The following is a 19,123-nucleotide window of genomic DNA, read 5'->3' as shown; positions in this document are numbered from 1 at the left end:
ACCGTTTAAGCAGGGAGGTGTTTTATGGCACCATAAAGGGAATACCAGAAAAATGGCTATGATTGGAGGAAGTCTGTGAACAAGACTCTTCGTCATAGAGGATAGAGCAACAGCACTCCCTGTGGCTGGAGTCGAGCACAACCTCCAGGACACCGAAGTTGGGAAAAAAAAATCTCTATCTGTTGTCTGTCCTGTCTATTTAATGGCATTGAATGTTTGCCGTATATGTGTTCTGTGATCCGCTCTGAGTCCTATTGGGGGTGAGAAAGGCGGAATATAAATGCAGTAGATAAATAATAATAAACATCAGGAGATAATGCTTCTGGAACATGGCCATACAGCCCGGAAAACTCACAGCACCCAGTGATTCTGGCCATCAAAGCCTTCGACAACACAATATTCTCTGAATTAGATTCAGTTACTCTTAGAACAAGCATACTAAATTCAATGGAACTTAATATATGTCAGAACAAAATTAAGTCCTATTGATTTCACTGTCTCTATTCAGAGTATAAGTTTGAATCCAACTTCCTCCATAAAATCAAAAACATAATAAGATCTATGCTAGATCAGATAACATGTTATCTAATCCAATGTTCATATAGTTGTCGGCCAGTTGCCTTTGGTGTACTTGCTAGTGGGAAATGAGTGCAATTGTACTCTAAAATCCTTCACCAATGGATCTATAGTGGCAAACTTATATAGGAAGTGATAAATAGTCAACCTACCTGTTAACCATGCTTTGTAAACATAATTTCATGGGTATCTGTGGTTACTAACCACATAACTGCATGCATAATATAGACAAGTCAGTAAACGTTACATTGAGATCCCCCCCCCCCTCCATTCAACTTTGGAAAGCATTTTTATCAAAAGAAGTTTATAGTTTCCCACAGTGCATGAACTGTGTATAGTGCAATATCATTTAGACGAGTGTGTGTGTGTAAGTGTGTGTGTGTAAAAATATAGTATTTCCCAGGTTTTAGGAAGTTATTCAGGCATTAAAAATGCAGTTATTCTGTCCACAATTCTATCCCTTTTTGAAACCAACAAATCTAACCCATTATTGAAATTGGCTGTGCCATTTTACACTGAATGTGCATTTGAGTACTGAATGTTCAGGGTGTATTCACTTGGAGATGCAATCTCCTCCAAGTGCTTGTACCCATCTTTGTTATACAGAAACTGTACTAATGCAACATATAATCCTTTCAATTTTGTGTTTAAAAATGTTTTGCTTCTTCTCATAGGATGGTGCAGCATGATTGAAATGAATTTCAAGGATGCCTTTGAATCCTTCGAGCGTCTGAAAAATGAATCAAGATGGTCTCAGTGCTACTATGCCTATTTAACAGCAGGGAAGTATCATTGTGTGATTAGGATGTTCATACGTGTGACTGAATCAATGCTTGAATGTACTGATTGGTGTACGGTAGTAGTAAATTTCATCAACGAAATTTTCTATAGATTAACTAATCACAACAGGAATGCAACAATGGCAAATTATTATTATGTGTGTACCCTTATTTACTGCTAATTTGATCAAAATTATGAGTACTATTTCATCCACATAATACCCTGTGTCACTTTTGAATATATGTGTGTGTGTGTGTTGCTTAAATCTTTACAAAAAAAATATACAAAAATACAAAAGCCTTACAAAAAAATACAAAGTACTTAAATGCAGGGCTTACAGTCTGATCGGCATTGTACCGAAATGGTGAGACAAGAAAGAAAAGTAAGCAAATGTTCATACTACATTTTAATAAACTTATTTTGGAGTTTATTGGACACACAAAATGGTGACTGAAGATGTTAGGACCTCTAATAGAAGAAACATTTTGTTTTGTTTTATTGCAGTGTGTCAAGGTGCCACTGGTGACGTGAATGGTGCACAGAGTGTTTTCAAGGATGTTCAGAAGCTCTTTAAAAGAAAAAACAATCAGATTGAGCAGTTTTCAGTCAAAAAGGTCTGCTTAACATGTCAAGTTGACTTAGTAGTGTGATAATGATAATGATCTATATCCATGCTTTTTGAACAACTGTTGCCAGGATAACACTTTTTCTGAGCCTGTTAAACATGTAGCCCAGCTGTTGGATAATATCTCAAATACTAATGGTTGGGATCTTAGAACCACTCATTTCGAGCAACAGGTTGTTTTGTCTGAGGAACCGAATGTAGCCGAGTGAAGGTTAAGGATCTCTCACAGCTAGCACACCAGAATTCTCAAAAATGGAATGTGCATTTTATCCCATAAGCTTTCCTAAATTGACAGCTGATTAGGTTTCTTTCCTTCTCTGCACATGGGAGGAGGTTGTACTGTCAGTGTCGTAGACTGTCACAAATGGGGACGTAATGAACTCTTGAGTCTGGGCTAATGGGATGTTCACCTTGTTCAAATCCCTGCTGGTTTGCACTTGTTATGGTGGGAGGTATTTGAGGAGTCCTATTCTGATAGATATTTTTGTCGTGTTTGCGGATGGTCCTTAGGCTTCACCTGTAAACAAAAGGGCTTTGTATTGTCGAAGGCTTTCATAGCCGGAATCACTGGGTTGTTGTAGGTTTTTCCGGGCTATGTGGCCATGTTCAAAGGGATCCAGGTAGGTCCCATCAATTTTGTTATCTACCTGTTGTGCAGCTTGCCTAGACCTGTAACACTGCTGAAGACGCACTTAGACCTCCTGTTAGTTGAGCACCTTTCCTTTTTTTATGAAGAAACATCTCCATCTAATCCAGTGGTTCTCAACCTGTCGGTCCCTAGATGTTTCGGCCTACAACTCCCAGAAATCCCAGCCAGTTTACCAGCTGTTATGATTTCTGGGAGTTGAAGACCAAAACTTCTGGGACTCAAAGGTTGAGTACCACTGATCTAATCCTTCACAGAAGTGTGCTGTATAAATAGGAGTTTGGTCCACATAGTGAGTGCAGTGTAAACATGCTCGTTTGACATCCTAGTGATTGCATAAGGAATGTTGGTTTTATTAGAGAGATAAGGCATTTTGTGAACTCAGTATCTTGATTCATGCAGAGAAGTGTGTTTAATTCTAAATCCATATAGTTTCCTATCTGTGTGCAGAATAAGAAAGTTGTAGCCTCTCACATCTCAGATATGTGCATCCAAGGTTGAAAAACATTGTATCAGTATGTCATGTTGCAGATCTACAATCATGTCATGTTATTGATCTGTTTGCTTCACATGAATTTCCACACAAGGAAGAAACTCTGTTGTCCGTGAATCAAATTTTACTAGTTAACATGGTTAGCTAAGTGCTACCTGCCTTAAAAGAGACCAGAAGCCTGGCAGGCTGTGTAAATCCAGCTGTTATATCCACAGCTGAATGCATTAGTTGTAGAGAAGAGCAAAAATGAAGAGGAAAAAGGAATTGATCTATATGATTTCTAATAATTTACAGTATCTGTCAGTTGAGGATTTGTGTGTGTGAATGCATGTCATAAGACTAAATTCTCAATTTCATATTATAATCCCATCCTAGTTACATAGCAGTCACCTTTTAGTATTTAGGATGGAATATTCAGCCCTGATACTGAGCTATGGAGAATCAGGAGGGATGAAGGTGAAAAAGAAAATTGTTGTCACCTTTTTAGATCCCCAAATGGCATTGAAAGACATTTGTTCCAAATTGGTAGTATCATTGAATAGCAGGCCCCCAAACTCCTATCAAGGTGAAGGGTACACTGTGTGTAAAATTTGGTTGTTAGTTGTTTATGGCTGTACTTCCATCTTTTATGTTTTCTGCTTTTCACTATGATCTTTTCAAAAGTATTCACTTTGCCCTGTTGTATTATTTGAAAACTTTAATTTATTTGACCACAATAAAAGCATCTTGTCCTTGGCTTTCATGGAGAGAAAAAAATAACACTTTGTGCTCTTTGCAGGCAGATCGATTTAGGAAGCAAAAACCAACCAAACAGCTTTGCATATTGGCATCCATTGAAGTACTGTATTTATGGAAAGCTCTTCCAAACTGTTCCTTCACCAACTTACAGCACATGAGTCAAGGTACAAAATGTGACTTTCTGTCTCTTTCTCTTTTGCACACGCTCCTTGTTTCTTTTCTCAGTCAACAAATTTTCTGTCATTAACATTTGTTCCACTCTAAAGAGAGAAATTGGGTTACTCATCTAATGACTGGGAAACAAGAAATTCATGTCTTTAAAACAGTTGCTACTAGGAATTGGATAAATATTTCAAGCCAGATTGTGAAGTTTTAAGTACTTTCTGCCTCCACCTGTTCAGAAAGATTGTTGGTAACCCTGTTAGCCAAGTATAGAGTTGAGCCCATAGTCTCTTTTCAGATAATGGAATAGCTCTGCTTGTATAATATCCATCTGCCTGATTTTGGAGCGGTCCTCCTTCCACCCCCCATGGCAGCTCATCCCTCTCCGTCCAGCTCTGTCTGTGTTGCATTTTCAGGGGATGGGAAGGAAATGGGCAGGAAAGTTCAACCTAGATCATAGGTCTGATTCCAAACTTAATGTATTTATTGTGCATTATGGTTTTGGCAACATGATTAGTTTACCCTCTATACAAAATATGTGTGATTATAGGGACATTTTGCTTATGTCTGTATGTTTGATGTCCATAGAACTGACAGAGGAAAGTAGATGGAGGAAATAGGATTAGAGCCAGCTAATCTTGCCCTGAAATCTTAAATGTATGTTGCAGCTCTACAGTAAGCTTTGCACTCTTTTTTTTGGACTTAATTTCTCCTCCCAAACAAGAAAATGTATTTTTTAACCATCACTGGGATCCCCTTTCTAAGATTTGTCACAAAACTATTTAAGAACCAAATGAGTAGTGCACATGCCTGCTTGAAAACTCAATTTTCAAAAGGGCATTTCAAAATAGTCTTACGATGTGTCTCCAGAGTGGTCACATTAATGATTTATGTGAGGATAGTGACCACATAATTGTGAAAGTATTTGCTATTGTGGAGGGAGTTAATTTTTTAAGACTGGGTGAGATTATAAGGAAGTGAATGGTTTCTGAGAAACTCAGACTAAACTGTTGTAAAAAATCAGCACCAAAACTGCAGATAAATTTCAGAAACACTTGCAGCAGTGCAAATTTTCTGCCCTATATGTATGTGTGTATATGTATGTATGTGTTCAATCTTTTCTTCCTTGGTTACTGTGGATAAAACAGTGGCCCATCTGATGTTGTTGAGCTGTCGCTCCCATCAGCCTTAGCCAAGATAGTCAAGAGGTTTTTTTCCATGTCAGGAGCAACTTGAGAAACTGCAAGTTGCTTCTGGTGTGAGAGAATTGGACATCTGCAAGGAAGTTGCCCAGGGTCGGCCCAGATGTTTTACCATCCTGTGGGAGGCTTCTCTCATGTTCCTGCATGAGAAGCTGGAGCAGACAAATGGGAGCTCATCCCACTTCCCAGATTCAAACTGCTGACCTTTCAGTCATGAGTCCTGCCGGCACAAGGGTTTAACCCATTGTGCCACTGGGGACTCTCTAGCCAAGAGTGAGAGGTGCCATGAGTTGTAGTTTACCAACACCTGGAGAGCTCCAGTTGTCCATCCCTGCAATAAATTTATTTATTTATTTATTTATTTCTTGCATTTATTAACCGCCGCTCTCAGCCCTAGGGCGACTCGCGGCGGTGTACAGTACAAAAGACACTTTACAAAGAAATCAGAACAACAAACTAACATCACTAATACATAACATCTAAATTACACTAAAAATCCGCTTCGTCATATTATGGAATCATAGTCAATCTCGTAGTCATAGTTCGTTCCGGTTGTCATTACCAGTAACATAGCACTTAGTTGAAAGCCTGCTCGAAGAGCCAAGTCTTCAGGCCCTTACGAAAGGCCATGAGGGAGGGGGCCTGTCTGACGTCAGCAGGGAGGGAGTTCCACAGCCGGGGGGCCACCACGCAACTAGTCTGTATTGGTAACTTTTTCTTGCATTTCCTTTGTGCTTATGGATTCATTCTAAATCCCCATGTAATTTACTTTTACATAATTTTTTAAATAAATCCTAATGTCAGTATTAATAAGATTTTGATATTTCTAATTCCAACTTAATTTCAACTTAATTTGTGTAAGCCCAGTTTATATCATGTAACTATATTTTGGGTTGGAACTACTGTTTGCCTATAAGATTGTATCCTATGTGTGGTAAAGTCCGTTATTTGCTTCAAGCTGTAGTTTGAAGATTCTTGTATGTCTGACTTTTTTCTGTACAGAATTGATGATTGGGAGGGGATAAGATTTGCCCTCTTTGTCCCGCTCTTGATTGAACTAGAGATAATTGGAAGGTGAAGGAAGCAGTGAATGGGGGAAAAGCTTTCTTAGTAGCTTTCTTTTCTTAAATTGCCCAATATCAGTTCAAAGCATCATAGTTCAAACATGGAAGATTACAGTATGGGGCTTAGGAAGGAGAAATAATGACTCTTATTTTTTAAAATAAACATTTCATCCCAGTCTTGCTTTTTGTGTCCTGATAAAGCTTGCCACGAAGTTGATGACTCTGCTGTTGTTGGTTTGAAGAATCTGCTGCTTGGTGCCATTCATAAATGCTTAGGAAATGCTGAAGATGCTGTCCAGGTACATTTTGTTATGCATCTAGTTAGAGCTGAAAGATAGAATATGTTAATATGTTCTGATGTTTCAGAGCAAGCTGCATGAATTAAAAAGGACATACATAGTGCAAGCTTTAATGATAGCATAGCAAATGCATATTCCAAACTGTGCAGAATAAAATAGTTTGAGGAATAGAGACTACTGAACTGATTATCTCGTGCCTGGTAGAGCGAGACCATCTGACTGGACCTCAGAAGCAAAGAGTAAAGTACAGAGTGTTTGGGTTTTTTTTTTTAAGGGAGTAATTAGGATGTTTTCATTTGCTGCTGGCATGTTTCTCTTCTAGTGTTTGGCTCTCTTTAACCAATGCATCCCTGTTGCTTTTCTCTGTCTGATATATTTAAAATAATTTGCTTTGGATATTATATTAGAAGCACAAACTAGTCTCCTCTTATTCTTTGTGGGTCACTCCTTGACCTCTTAGACTTCTGTATCTCATCAAACTAAATTTCTTTTATATTATTTTATTCAAGAAAAACACAAAATAGAACACACAAGCATTTTACACATCTGAAACTACTATGTCTATAGAGCTACATACTACACAGTACAATTAAACTACAACTAAACAGCTGTAAAAAATCCCATATTAGACTGCTCTTTCTAAACACTAATGCCATCATTTTTCTACTTAAAGCCAAATTCTACTAATTTATGAATCCCAGAGTTAATAAATGCCCTCATCTTTGTTGTGAATGAGTCCCAGTCTTTTTTAAGGTTAGTCAAGGATTTCTCCTTAATCAGCACAATCAATTTGTCAATTTCTGCTGTACCAACTTAATTTTCCAACCTGTTTCCATCTCTATTCCCACTCAGTCCTTTAAAATCTGCAGCAGACAGACGTGCCCGCCACATAGTTTTGCTCACTCAGGTATTTGAGTTTCCCAAGAGCAAAGGGTTTTCTCTCTTAATTAAATTCTCAATTACCCTCTCAAGATGCTTTTCTAGGGTGAACACCTCATTTGTATCTGTCTCTGTAAAGGAGATGTGGATGCGGACCCATGTGCTACCAAACTGGGAAGGGTAGAGTAAGCTCCACTTTGCAGAAATTTAGGATGGATTAAGTGGCATACTTTATTCAAGATTTCTGCAATCTCTTCAAAAATGTATGGTGTACAGAAAAGCAAAAACAGGGAACCATGTGTTGCTCAGTTCTCTTCCCTGATAAAGTGAGCACTGACTAAAGTGGTTGGGATTAGACTTGAACGCAGAATAAATTAAGATTTTGTTTTGATAGGAACTGTACTGATAGATCTTTTTGCTTGCAAAAGTTCTAAGGTTTAAGCACTGTCATCTTAACTTTCAAGGATCTGGTAAAAAGTAACAGGAAACATCTTTTGCTCTTAATCTGGAGTTTGCTGCTGGTGGAATAATGCTTATTTACACCAACAAAATACTCCTACTTGCTATAAGGCCACTTCCTATTTTAAAGTATCCTTAACCTGATTTGTTTTCTTCTCAGTGTTTCTTTTTGTTTCCTACATTAACCAATTTGGAAAGCTGTTTGACAGTTAAACGATGTTACAATTGTAATGAATTCTTTTGGGTTGATGATAAAAAGTTTATTTTGTTCTTATAAATATTGCTGTGTTGATTGTATTTGTTTTCTTTTGCAGTTCTTTCAACAAGCCCTTAGAGATGACTTGTGCCGCCAAAACAACCTGTATATCCAGCCATATGCTTGCTATGAACTTGGCTGTCTTTTGTTAGAAAATCCTCAGGTAACAAAGCAGTATATTTGGAAATGACGTGGGATATGAATTGTGCTACTTCTCACTGCTTCATACAGTTATGGTTACAAGTGATCTCTTTGTGCCCACCTTTCTTTAACCATATTTCTGTTATATGACCCTGTGTTCAGCCTTACAATTTAATGCTTCTTGTTTCAATTATTTAACTTCTCAATCCGCCGCCTTTCCTTCCAGAACTTCCAGGTTTAAAAATATTCTGTAGATTAAAATATACGCAATATTGTTGTTGAACTGGACTCAAACTATCTATAACATCAAAAACAATGTGCAACAAGCATTCGGAAAATAATTTTTAAAAATGCAGTATAGCAAACCTTTCCTTTCAAAATGGTTAGTTCCCCAAAGTTGTATTTTTCACAAGTCATTTCCTCTTAATGAAAGAATTCCTGGAGGAGGGCTGCTCTCATCTCCCCAAGAATGAGCTTTTATAAAGCCTAGTTTCCTCACCAGACATGCTCGTGAGGATGGCAGGAAAGACAAAAGACCATCTTCCCAAAATCTCAAGGACTGAATAGGGTTATAGGGAGGTACTACTTTTCCAATATCCTGGATCCACCCCATGTGTGGCTTTATAGGTCATAATCAGAGTTTTCATTTGAGCCAAAAAGCAGGTCAGTAGCCGGAAGAACTGTTGAAACAAGGGAGATGTGTTCCTTGTCAACTGTGCCTGGCGAACTAGCTGTGTTTCTTTCAGTCGGCTGAATATTCTGAACACTTTTCAAAGGCTATTAAATAATGTATCTCATCCAGGAACCTTTGGAGCCAGGACACCAACCCATCTTCCAGTACTTTGCCCCAAAATTAGACACTGGAAAATTTCCAATAATTATTTATCTAATGCAGTGCTTCTCAACCTTGGGTCCCCAGATGTTTTTGACCTACAACTCCCAGAAATCCCAGCCAGTTTACCAGCTGTTAGGATTTCTGGGAATTGTAGGCCAAAAACATCTGGGGACCCCAGGTTGAGAACCACTGATCTAATGTCTTTTAACTGCCTCTTTTAGACACATTGGAAACTTGTTTAGCTGTAAAGAGATGCTTGCCATTTTATTTACCCAATTTGCCAAACACACTCATCAGTTTTTCTAAGTCAGGAAGAATAAGGATGTAACAGATACAAGGTAGACCTATTGACATCCTTAGGCTGTATCCATATTCCTTCGATGTCCACTATAGATATAGATCAGGCAAGCAACCAAGTCAGAATAGATCCCAACAAATTTACCTGCCACATGCTGTGCAAATTGTTCATAGTAGGATGCTCAGTGGTCTTCAATATCCATGAATATATCTGACAACTTAAAATAGGCCTACTGGACATATATGATAATGACAGCCAAATTAGCCCAGCTAGTTTACCAGCTGTTAGGATTTCTGGGAGTTGAAGGCCAAAACATCTGGGGACCCACAGGTTGAGAACCAGTGCTCAAGCCCTTATTCAGTCATATCCATTCCAAATGGTGGGGCCCCAGTGACACAATGGGTTAAACCCTTTAGCCAGCAGGACTGCTGACTGACAGGTCAGCGGTTCAAATCCGGGGAGAGTGGGTTGAGCTCCCTCTGTCAGCTTCAGCTCCCCATGTGGGGACATGAGAGAAGCCTCCCTTAAGGATGGTAAAACATCAAAACATCTGGGCATCCTCTGGGCAATGTCCTTGCAGAGGGCCAATTCTCTCACACCAGAAGCGACTTGCAGTTTCTCAAGTCGCTCCAGACATGAAAAAAAAATCCAAATGATCTACCAATATTGTTGTCACTTGTTTTATTATTTCCAGCTGCCCAAAAAACAGTGGTTGGGTTGGGCTCTACTCTCGGAGAGTGTTACACAGGAACAATCATGCCCTCCATCCTGGCCATTTCTCTGTTCCAGGGATCAACCAAGGCTCCAACAACATCACCTGTTAAGAGAATGGGAACTTTTCCAGGAGCCACCAGGAAACAATCTGGATCCATGACTCTCCTGGAAGAGATCTCCCCAGGCCCCAGCTATTCTAAATCTCACCCCATTTATGAAACTCTAACTGAAGAAACTTCTACTCTTAGATGACCAACATTTCATCTAGCACAGAAATTGGAGTCATAGTTTGCCCTGCAGATACCACTTGAGTTGGAACCATAGTTGCCACGAAGGACATAAAATCCAGAGTCACTTTCAACAGGACAATCTCAGCATGATTGTTGAGGTCTTCCAGCACCACAAGATGAGGGGACTCCAATACTAACCATGATACTCGCCCTACTAGCTCAGGAAGGAAGATCATTGAGCAGTTAGGTGTATGGTATACCAGCAGAATCCCTCTTCTGTTGTTTTCATCTGTCTTCAAATACACAATTAAAACCAATGAGATAAGGCACTTAGCAAGATGATAGAATCATGATAGATGGTACAGCTCCACTTCAAGTCTCATCTTCTACTTTAGAGAGCACCTGATAAACAAAGCTAGGAAAGACTTGACACCCTGAGCTTCAACTGACCAGGTTTCTATGATAAAGCCGGGATAATATGCTCACCCATTTTCATTCACCGAGTAGCCACTTTCAGATATATTAAACTGCCATTTATTAGCTGTGGTTTTAACCCAGGAGACTGTTATCAAAACTAAACAGGGCACTTGAACATAGGGACCATTTACAGGCAACCATCCTGTGTTGTGATTCCCTCTCCCATGATACCACTACTGTCTTTTTCCTGCCATATTTACTTCACAATTCCTGATTCCCTTCACCTGAAAAGAGAGCTCACTGTTCCAGTAGACAATCTTCCGTTCTGAAGCAAAGGGATAGCCTTCTTCCTCATTTCCTTGCCTGAAGAAGCAGACTTGGTAGTGGCAAGCCTGCCAGTGCAGAAACCCAGATTGTATTCTCTGTCTCAGACAGAAGACACAGCTGAACGTGGGAAGTATGTAGCTCTTTCTGGAGATTGTTGAAAGAGAGGTGGCAGCCTTCAGATGGTTCAGCAGACTCCCCTTCTCTTCACCTCTTAAGTGCTGCTGTAGTTCTTCCTGTCTCAAAAGGTTGCAGTGCCAATAATGCTCTCTTAGTGCCCCACATACAGAGACTCAAATCAGGAGTCCATTTGCCAATTTTGTTTGAAACTAATCAACAAGAGTGAAAGAATGGCTTCCAATGGCTCAGGTAAAAAGAACGAGAAGTAAATGACTGTCTCCCTAAATTGGAGGAAGGAAAAAGCATGTATCTCCAGCTGTTTGTAAATATGATAAGAAATTTAAAAAAATAGGTTAAAAATGGGATCCTTCCTCTACTTCTCTTGCATTTCTATTATTGCTTTATTCAAAGGGAAGGTCCTAAAATAGCTTTTAATTAATGCTCTTCAGACTCTCCTCCAAGGAATTGCTTTCTTGTTCATCCATAACTCCTTTAAAGGTCAGACAGAACTTATTTTGAATAGGAAAAATATAACCTCTGGCACAAGGTTGATGAATGCCTCAGCATTTCTTGTTAATCCTCTCATTTATTTTGATGCCTCTGTAAGAAAAGAAAGGGTCTGTTTTTATACACGAATACCTCATCCAGTGAAGTAGATGTGTTCCTGACGTAAATAACGTTGAGATAATAGAGATAGGTCATTGTGCCACAAAAAAGAGTGCTTCGGTCTGCTTCAGCAAACTTAGGCACACTTCAAATAAATCAGATCAGATAAGCCTTGCATAAATACTGTCAACAAAAGCATTTAAACTGATTTTTATAAGAATATTAGTGCTGGTCACTTATTTTAAATGCACTTAAACAATTATTTGATTGCATTTGAAGATGAGACAGAATTTTATCATCTAGTAAGCTAAAATTATTGCCTTACCCTGCATGTAAACATCACATTTAGGTACACGTGGATCTTCTACTTCTTTTGTGTAGCTTACTGATGAGCATATAAATAGATTAATCTTTTATTTGGAAGAATGTAATTCTGTCTTAATAAAAAGGACAGATTTCAGGTAGTTTTCTAATGAGCAAAACTAGCTACCTAATTTGTGGTATTCAGTATTGCCATGGCTTATCATAAAATTCTGGGTTGTGATCAGAAACTTGAAATTAATGTGTTTTTGCAAATGCAGATTTCTTAATTGAAATTTTTGTTTCTTTTTTCAGACTGTCCCAAGAGGCAAAACCTTACTCTTTCAGGCAAAGGTAACATTCAAAATCGATGGAGCATTTTACCCTTTCTTTAAGTAGGAGCCATCTTTCCTAGACTAGGATGAGGAACAGTGGCTTCAAACTACAAGAAAGGAGATTCCACCTGAACATTAGGAAGAATTTCCTAACTGTGATAATGGGATTCCGCAGTGGAACTCTCTGCCCCAAAGTGTTATGGAGGCTTCTTCTTTGAAGGCTTTGAAAAAGAGGCTGGATGGCCATCTGTTGGGGATGCTTTGAATGAGATTTTCCTACTTCTTGGAAGGGGGTTGGCCCACGGGTTTTTTTCCAACTCTATGATTTTATGGTCCCTCATTAGGATACCTTGCAAGGAAGAGAATTGGGTATATGTTGTCAGAGTAGACAGTGAGTGAAACTTGTGTCAAATCTTTTCCATCTTAGGAAACTGCATAACCTTTGCTATTTTATAGTTGTCTTTAACCCCCACAGACATAAAAATAATGTCTTGTGCAGTCTTGTCCTTCATAAGTGACCATATATACACTCGTGTAAATCAACTACATTAATAAGTCAGTGGCATGTTTTGGGCCCCAAATTATGGGTTTTAATATGACCCATAGATAAGTCAAAAGTTCATTAGCAAAGAGGAAAAAGCACCAATATCACCATAGTGTCCAGCCACCCCTGGCAACCACTGCCATTTCCCCAACAAGGCATTCAAAAAGGCCAGAAGCGGTGCCAGAGTGGAGAGAGAAGACAGAGCTGGTACTTCTTTTAGGTTCTCCTGGAATAGACTGCGCTCTTTTCTTTTGCCACTCTGTTCAGAGGGAGGAGGGAGCAAGCTTGTTTTCTTCTGCCCTGGAAACTAGGACGCGGAACAGTGGCTTCAAACTGCAGGGAAGGAGATTCCACCTGAACATTAGGAAGAACTTCCTAATTGTGAGAGCTGTTCAGCAGTGGAACTTTCTGCCCTGGAGTGTCGTGGAGGCTCCTCCTTTGGAGGCTTTTAAGCAGAGACTGGATGGCCATCTGTTGGGGGTGCTTTGAATGCAATTTTCCTTCTTGGCAGGGGGTTGGACTGGATGGCCCATGAGGACTCTTCCAACTCTATGATTCTATGAAAGGATTTTTCTCTCTCTCTCTTTATATGTATGTGTGTGTGTTATGGTACAGTAGTCACATTGATCCATGGATAATTTCTATACTTATATCCTATACTCATGTATCTTTTTTTGTAACTAGGAGCAAGGCTACTAACCCATGTTGCCTTTCATTGCAGGAGGAGTTCACAGGGTATGATTTTGAGAACAGGTTACACGTCCGCATACACGCAGCTTTGGCCTCTCTAAAAGAAGTGGTCCCTCAGTGAAGCCTCACCTCTTCCCTTCTGAACAACTCCTGAACTCTCTGTTACGAGGGAGGTCCACTTTTCTCCTGGAAAACCACCTGTGCCAGGGAGGACTTGTAGAACTGGTGGCAGAAGAATGTTCCAGTCTCACTGATTAAGGACAAAATTAACCAAAAAGGTTACGTGACTAAATTCAGGCGCAACTTCTCCTGTGCAAACCCTAATTTTAAAAGTGGGAGCTAGAAGTCAGCCCCTACTGGATGGTGGGGTTCGTGCTGGAGAACTAGCCCCAGAGTTAAAAAACCTTATATTCTAGTGCTGGTGAACCTGGGGGTGGGGTGGGGGTGGTATTGGGGTGTATGTTAATGTTTAGTTTGGTTTCTAAGCCAAGCTGAACATATTAGCCTGTGATTGTACAAATTGAGCCTATAATAAGCACACTTTGATTTCCTACTAAAATACTGTGGCAGTTTTCACAAGTAGGATTTTTTTTTCTGTTTCTGAATATTTTTTTCTTTTTATAGTAAGAGGGAACCACGTTTTCATTAAACAGTTCTATATAGTTGTTTCGAACTGTACATAGGCAGAAATGATATATAATTTTTTGCTCAGAATCCAGCAAGAATCTAGCTGGTAAAAACGATGCCCAGCACAGTCACAGCACAACAGACCTATTTATTTGAGTTTTTGTACAGGTATCTGTGAATAACAAAACCTGCCTCCATATTCATGTTAAATTTAGAAATATTCTTCTATTTTTCAGCCAAATGTTTATTTTTAAAGTCCTTATTTACTGTGTTAGGCACGTTTATATCCGTTTAAAATCGTACTGTGGCCTATTAGCCTTGCTTTTACAAGGTGTTTACAAATTATCATTCATGTTGCTAAAATTTAGGTTGAATATAAGACAACTTGCCATGTGGTATTCTAAATCTTCGGTGTTGCTATAACCTTCCTCCATCTTTGAAGCTTTTCAGGTATCATAGCAGTGTAGAATTACTTTTCACACATCATTTTAGTGAGTTTTTTTAAAAAGCACATGTGGGTCTCGGGTTTTGTTTTTGGAATAGCATTTTTTCCTAAATGCTTTAGAGTTGTGTAATTCTGCAAAGCAGGAGTAGTGCACTTTTTCCTTCTAAAAGCCTTATCTATTTACATTTTGAATCTGGTGTGTGTGTTTTACTTGCATTGACCAGCTCCATTATGCTAATGGCGCATAGAGTTAGAAATCCATTTTTTCCCTGATTCAGAGCTCTCTGGTTATTTCTGGTGATCATGTTGAACACTGTGCAAGAAAGAGTTACTTACTCACCTCCACAATTGAGTGATTATTTATATGGTGTACCAAATATAACTCGTATTCCAGTGTGAATAGGTCCATTCCTTGGACTGTTAGTTATATGTTGTTGTTGCTAGATCAAATTGCTTCCTTTATCTGGTCACTAAAAAAAATCACTTCATTCCAGCAATTAAATTTGCTGCTTTTTGGAGGAAAACAGTATATTAGGAGCTATATTGCTGCTTTAATTTTATAGTAACACTGAATGTTGTGGGGACATTTCTTCAACCCTCATTTTCTTTCTTTGGAGATCATATTTTTAAGATGGCAAGTTATTTTATGATTTACTGATTTTGTCATGATGTAGCCATATACTGCATGAGTATGTATGTCTTAATATTGCAGTATTTAAGGTCTGTTTTTTTTCTGGATTTAGAATTCAATGTTTTCTTGAGATACTTGCAATAGATTTTCACACTGTTCAGTATCGGAGTTGTGAGAGATGAACAGGACAAGAAACTAACAACAGCAGTGCTAGAGTCAGCGCTTGCAGTGACAGAAGGATTGTTTCCATCCTGGTTTCCACTCACAAAGAACAATAGATATAGAAAACAGAAGTAGTACTGCCTTTGAATATATATGGCATACAAGTACTGAGTGCAGAAAACACGAGGAACCATCTTGGATCTGAACATAATGGGAAATACTCCTTGGAGAAAGTATGAGAGAGAGACAAATGAAATGTACCTATGTGAAGTAGTGTTGATCACTAATTGTGATTTATAACTAGATATAATGTATTTAATTTATCTTTCACATTCCTTCGTTGGTCTGAGCAGGTTTACCCTACCTGCATTTTTTTTTCTTCACAAGACACAATTTACAAAAGTTAAAACTAAACTCCATTTGAAGCAAGCTTCGTTAAGACAGTGGTTCTCAACTTGTGGGTGCCCAAGTGTTTTGGCCTACAACTGCCAGAAAAATCCCAGCCAGTTTACCAGCTGTTAGGATTTCTGGAAGTTGAAGGCCAAAACATCTGAAGACCCACAGGTTGAGAACCACTGTGTTAAGAGTATTTGCACCAACTTAACTGATTTGTCACAAGTCATAGCTATTCAAAGTTACAAACCCTTGAACCTTCTCAAAAGTAACCGTATGAGGGATCAACCTGTGACTACATGATCATGAGTGTGTTCCTATCACCAGATCTTTCCAGAGGTGCCCTTGTCTGTCCTGTGAGCGAAATGCCCTTGCCTTGTATAATGAGAGTGGCTTAGTGCCGCCAACTGGTGCCACATGGATTTGAATTATCTTCCCCACTTCCATCCTCTCATGCACACCTTAGAGAAGAAACCGCTAGCCTGTAAATGTCAAAAGGTATTTTTATATTAGATTATGCCGGTGATGAGTACTGTATTTTATGTAACTGGAATATGTTTTTTATACTTTATAGCTCGGAGGCATGGTCTAATAGCAATAATGAAGTAAGCATTCTCCTTGTTAATATATATATATAAGTATAAGAAATTTACCAGGTCAGGTATATTTGTTGTTGTTGATACCTTTTTTATTGCATTAGACCTTTCAGTGAATAATTTGGATTTTTACATGCCACTTTAGACAATTTACTGTGACGTGCTGTACATGTTTATTCATTTACCTGTAAAAAAATATTTCTGCTTAGTAAAACAAAGAGCAAGATTTAAGTGTTGGTAGTTATTCTTTAGTTGAGAAGCTTTCTCATAAGACACAAGTTAAAGGATACCCGGATGCTTATCAGAGTGACTTCTGGAGAAACTTGGTGTTATGCAAGAAAAATGTAAAACTCTTGGTAGATTTTTTTTAAGCAGCTGTAGAAGTTTTGTGTTTCGTCAGCATAAAAAGAAGGGGGCACCAAACCTTCTATTTCCTGTCATAGATCTTTTCTTTTCCACAGCAAGCAAGAGCTGAACATGATCCATCTCCCATCACCTTTGTCATAAATGGATGAGATGTTTTCCTCAGGTGAAGGCACTCCATCCGTTTTCATAAAATCAGAAATGTCAACCTACAGCTGCATTAGGATTTTTACAAAAACGATAGGGAGCCTCCCCTTGTGAAATGTCTAGCTCAGTAGTTCTCAACCTTCCTAATGCCACAACCCCTTAAGGCACAACTCATGTTGTGGTGACCCCCAAACATAAAAATATTTCCGTTGCTACTTTCATAACTGTAATTTTGCTACTGTTATGAATTGTAATGTAAATATCTGCAAGATATATTTTCATTCACTGGACAAAATTTGGCACAAATATCGGCTATGCCCACATTTGAATACTGGTGGGACTTGGGGGAGATTGATTTTGTTATTTGGGAGTTGTAATTGTTGGATTTATAGTTAACCTACACTCAAAGAGCATTCTGAACTCCACTAATGATGGTATTGAACCAAACTTGGCATGCAGAACTCCCATGACTTATAGAAAATACTGGAAGGGTTTGGTGGGCATTGACTTTGAGTTTTGAAGTTGTAGTTCACCTACATCCAGAAAGCCCTGTGGACTCAAACAATGATGGGTCTGGACCAAACTTGGCATGAATACTCAATATGCCCAAATGTGAACACTGGTGGAGTTTGGGGAAAATAGACATTGACATTTGGGTGTTGTAATTGCTGGGTTTTATGGTTCACCTACAATCAAAGAGCATTCTGTACCCTAACAACAATATAATTGGGTCAAACTTCCCACACAGAACCCCTATGACCAACAAAATATTGTGTTTTCTGATGGTTTTTGGCGACCCCTCTGGCACCCCTCTCACGACCACCCCCCCCCCCCCCCGGGGTCTCGACCTCCAGGTTGAGAAACACAAGTCTAGCTCATTTCTACAGACTAATATTCCTCTGAGGCCATAATCCTGTTTCTGTTTGTAGCACTTTGATCTGCAGGTGGTGGGTTTGCATACTTGAATACTCCTTCATATTAAAATATACACACAGAAAACTAGCTTTCTGGAAGAAATCCGGCTTAGAATTATAGTTCTTGATCCCTAGATTTCTGTGCACAGACCAGGCACTGGGTAATCATTTTAAGTGAAAAGGCGAAAGTCCTTTGCACCTGTATCCACCTGAACACCTATCCTTCCATTCTGCTATATTTCCTTCAAGTTTACGGATTCACACTTGACAACATTCATATCACAATATAAAGTATCTATGATGGGGCCAATTGAGAATTATTCCCCTGAATTTCAACTGCTGATTTCCCCCCAGTTTAGAAAGGATAGTGATTCTTTCATTGTAGGGTCTCCCATGTAAACATAAGGAAACCCTGCTGTTTAATGGTATGTGTACTCTCTAAAATTAATGCACTACCATGTGTATTTAGTTGGGTACTGACTGTCAGGTTCAATGTATGAGCTGTTTTTCAATTAAGGGTTCTATAAGAGTATTTCATACATATGCCAAAGCTCTGTTTCTATTCTGTTTTTTTCCTCCATGCAAAATCTGTATGTATTCATGTTTTGAATGTTTTCCTTAAAAATTGTGTTCTGTTTTCTATTTTCTGCCTTTAACTTTCAATTTTTTGTTTCTTATTCTCTCCATGCTTTGTTTCTTATTCTCTCATATTCTCTTTCTAAAATAAAAATCTGTAGTACTGTTTTGACTCAGTTCTTCCATTTAAGAATATATTCCATTGTGATGTTAATGTCTACCGTTCTTGTATCTCCCTTACTTCATATTTTCCCATCAGTATATGGGAGGGTCAACCTAATTACACAAATCGTGTATCTTTGTATTCTACAAACGTGTCAGTGGGATGCATCCGTAATACAACAGAAGAATATGATTTGGGTTTTAATAGTTTGAATATTGAATGGGAACACAATTGGAAGGGGAAAATCAAAAGAAACTTTATAGTTTCTCATCAGGACAGATCATCTTTCCTCCTTCGGTGTGTGAGACTGCCACGGAGACAAAGGATTGGGTAAAGTAAAGGTAAAGGTTTCCCCTTGACATTAAGTCTAGCC

General features: G+C 38.7%; 1 protein-coding gene across 1 annotated transcript in view; it reads left to right on the top strand.

Annotated features, from left to right (window-relative positions):
* The window catches only part of TTC39C (tetratricopeptide repeat domain 39C), a 67,938-nt gene extending 51,125 nt beyond the window's left edge, over positions 1 to 16,813 (top strand). The window contains exons 8-14 of the mRNA XM_067467444.1: positions 1,251 to 1,358; positions 1,861 to 1,970; positions 3,899 to 4,022; positions 6,488 to 6,585; positions 8,238 to 8,342; positions 12,480 to 12,518; positions 13,765 to 16,813. Coding sequence (XP_067323545.1) covers positions 1,251 to 1,358; positions 1,861 to 1,970; positions 3,899 to 4,022; positions 6,488 to 6,585; positions 8,238 to 8,342; positions 12,480 to 12,518; positions 13,765 to 13,854 — 674 coding nt within the window. The 3' untranslated portion in view covers positions 13,855 to 16,813. The remainder of the gene's footprint in view (positions 1 to 1,250; positions 1,359 to 1,860; positions 1,971 to 3,898; positions 4,023 to 6,487; positions 6,586 to 8,237; positions 8,343 to 12,479; positions 12,519 to 13,764) is intronic.
* Positions 16,814 to 19,123: the final 2,310 nt, after the last annotated feature.

This window comes from Anolis sagrei, chromosome 4 (assembly GCF_037176765.1).
Source record: "Anolis sagrei isolate rAnoSag1 chromosome 4, rAnoSag1.mat, whole genome shotgun sequence".
Classification (NCBI taxonomy): Eukaryota; Metazoa; Chordata; class Lepidosauria; order Squamata; family Dactyloidae; genus Anolis; species Anolis sagrei.
Note: the sequence above shows the minus strand (reverse complement) of the source record. Positions and strands in the feature narration are given on the sequence as shown.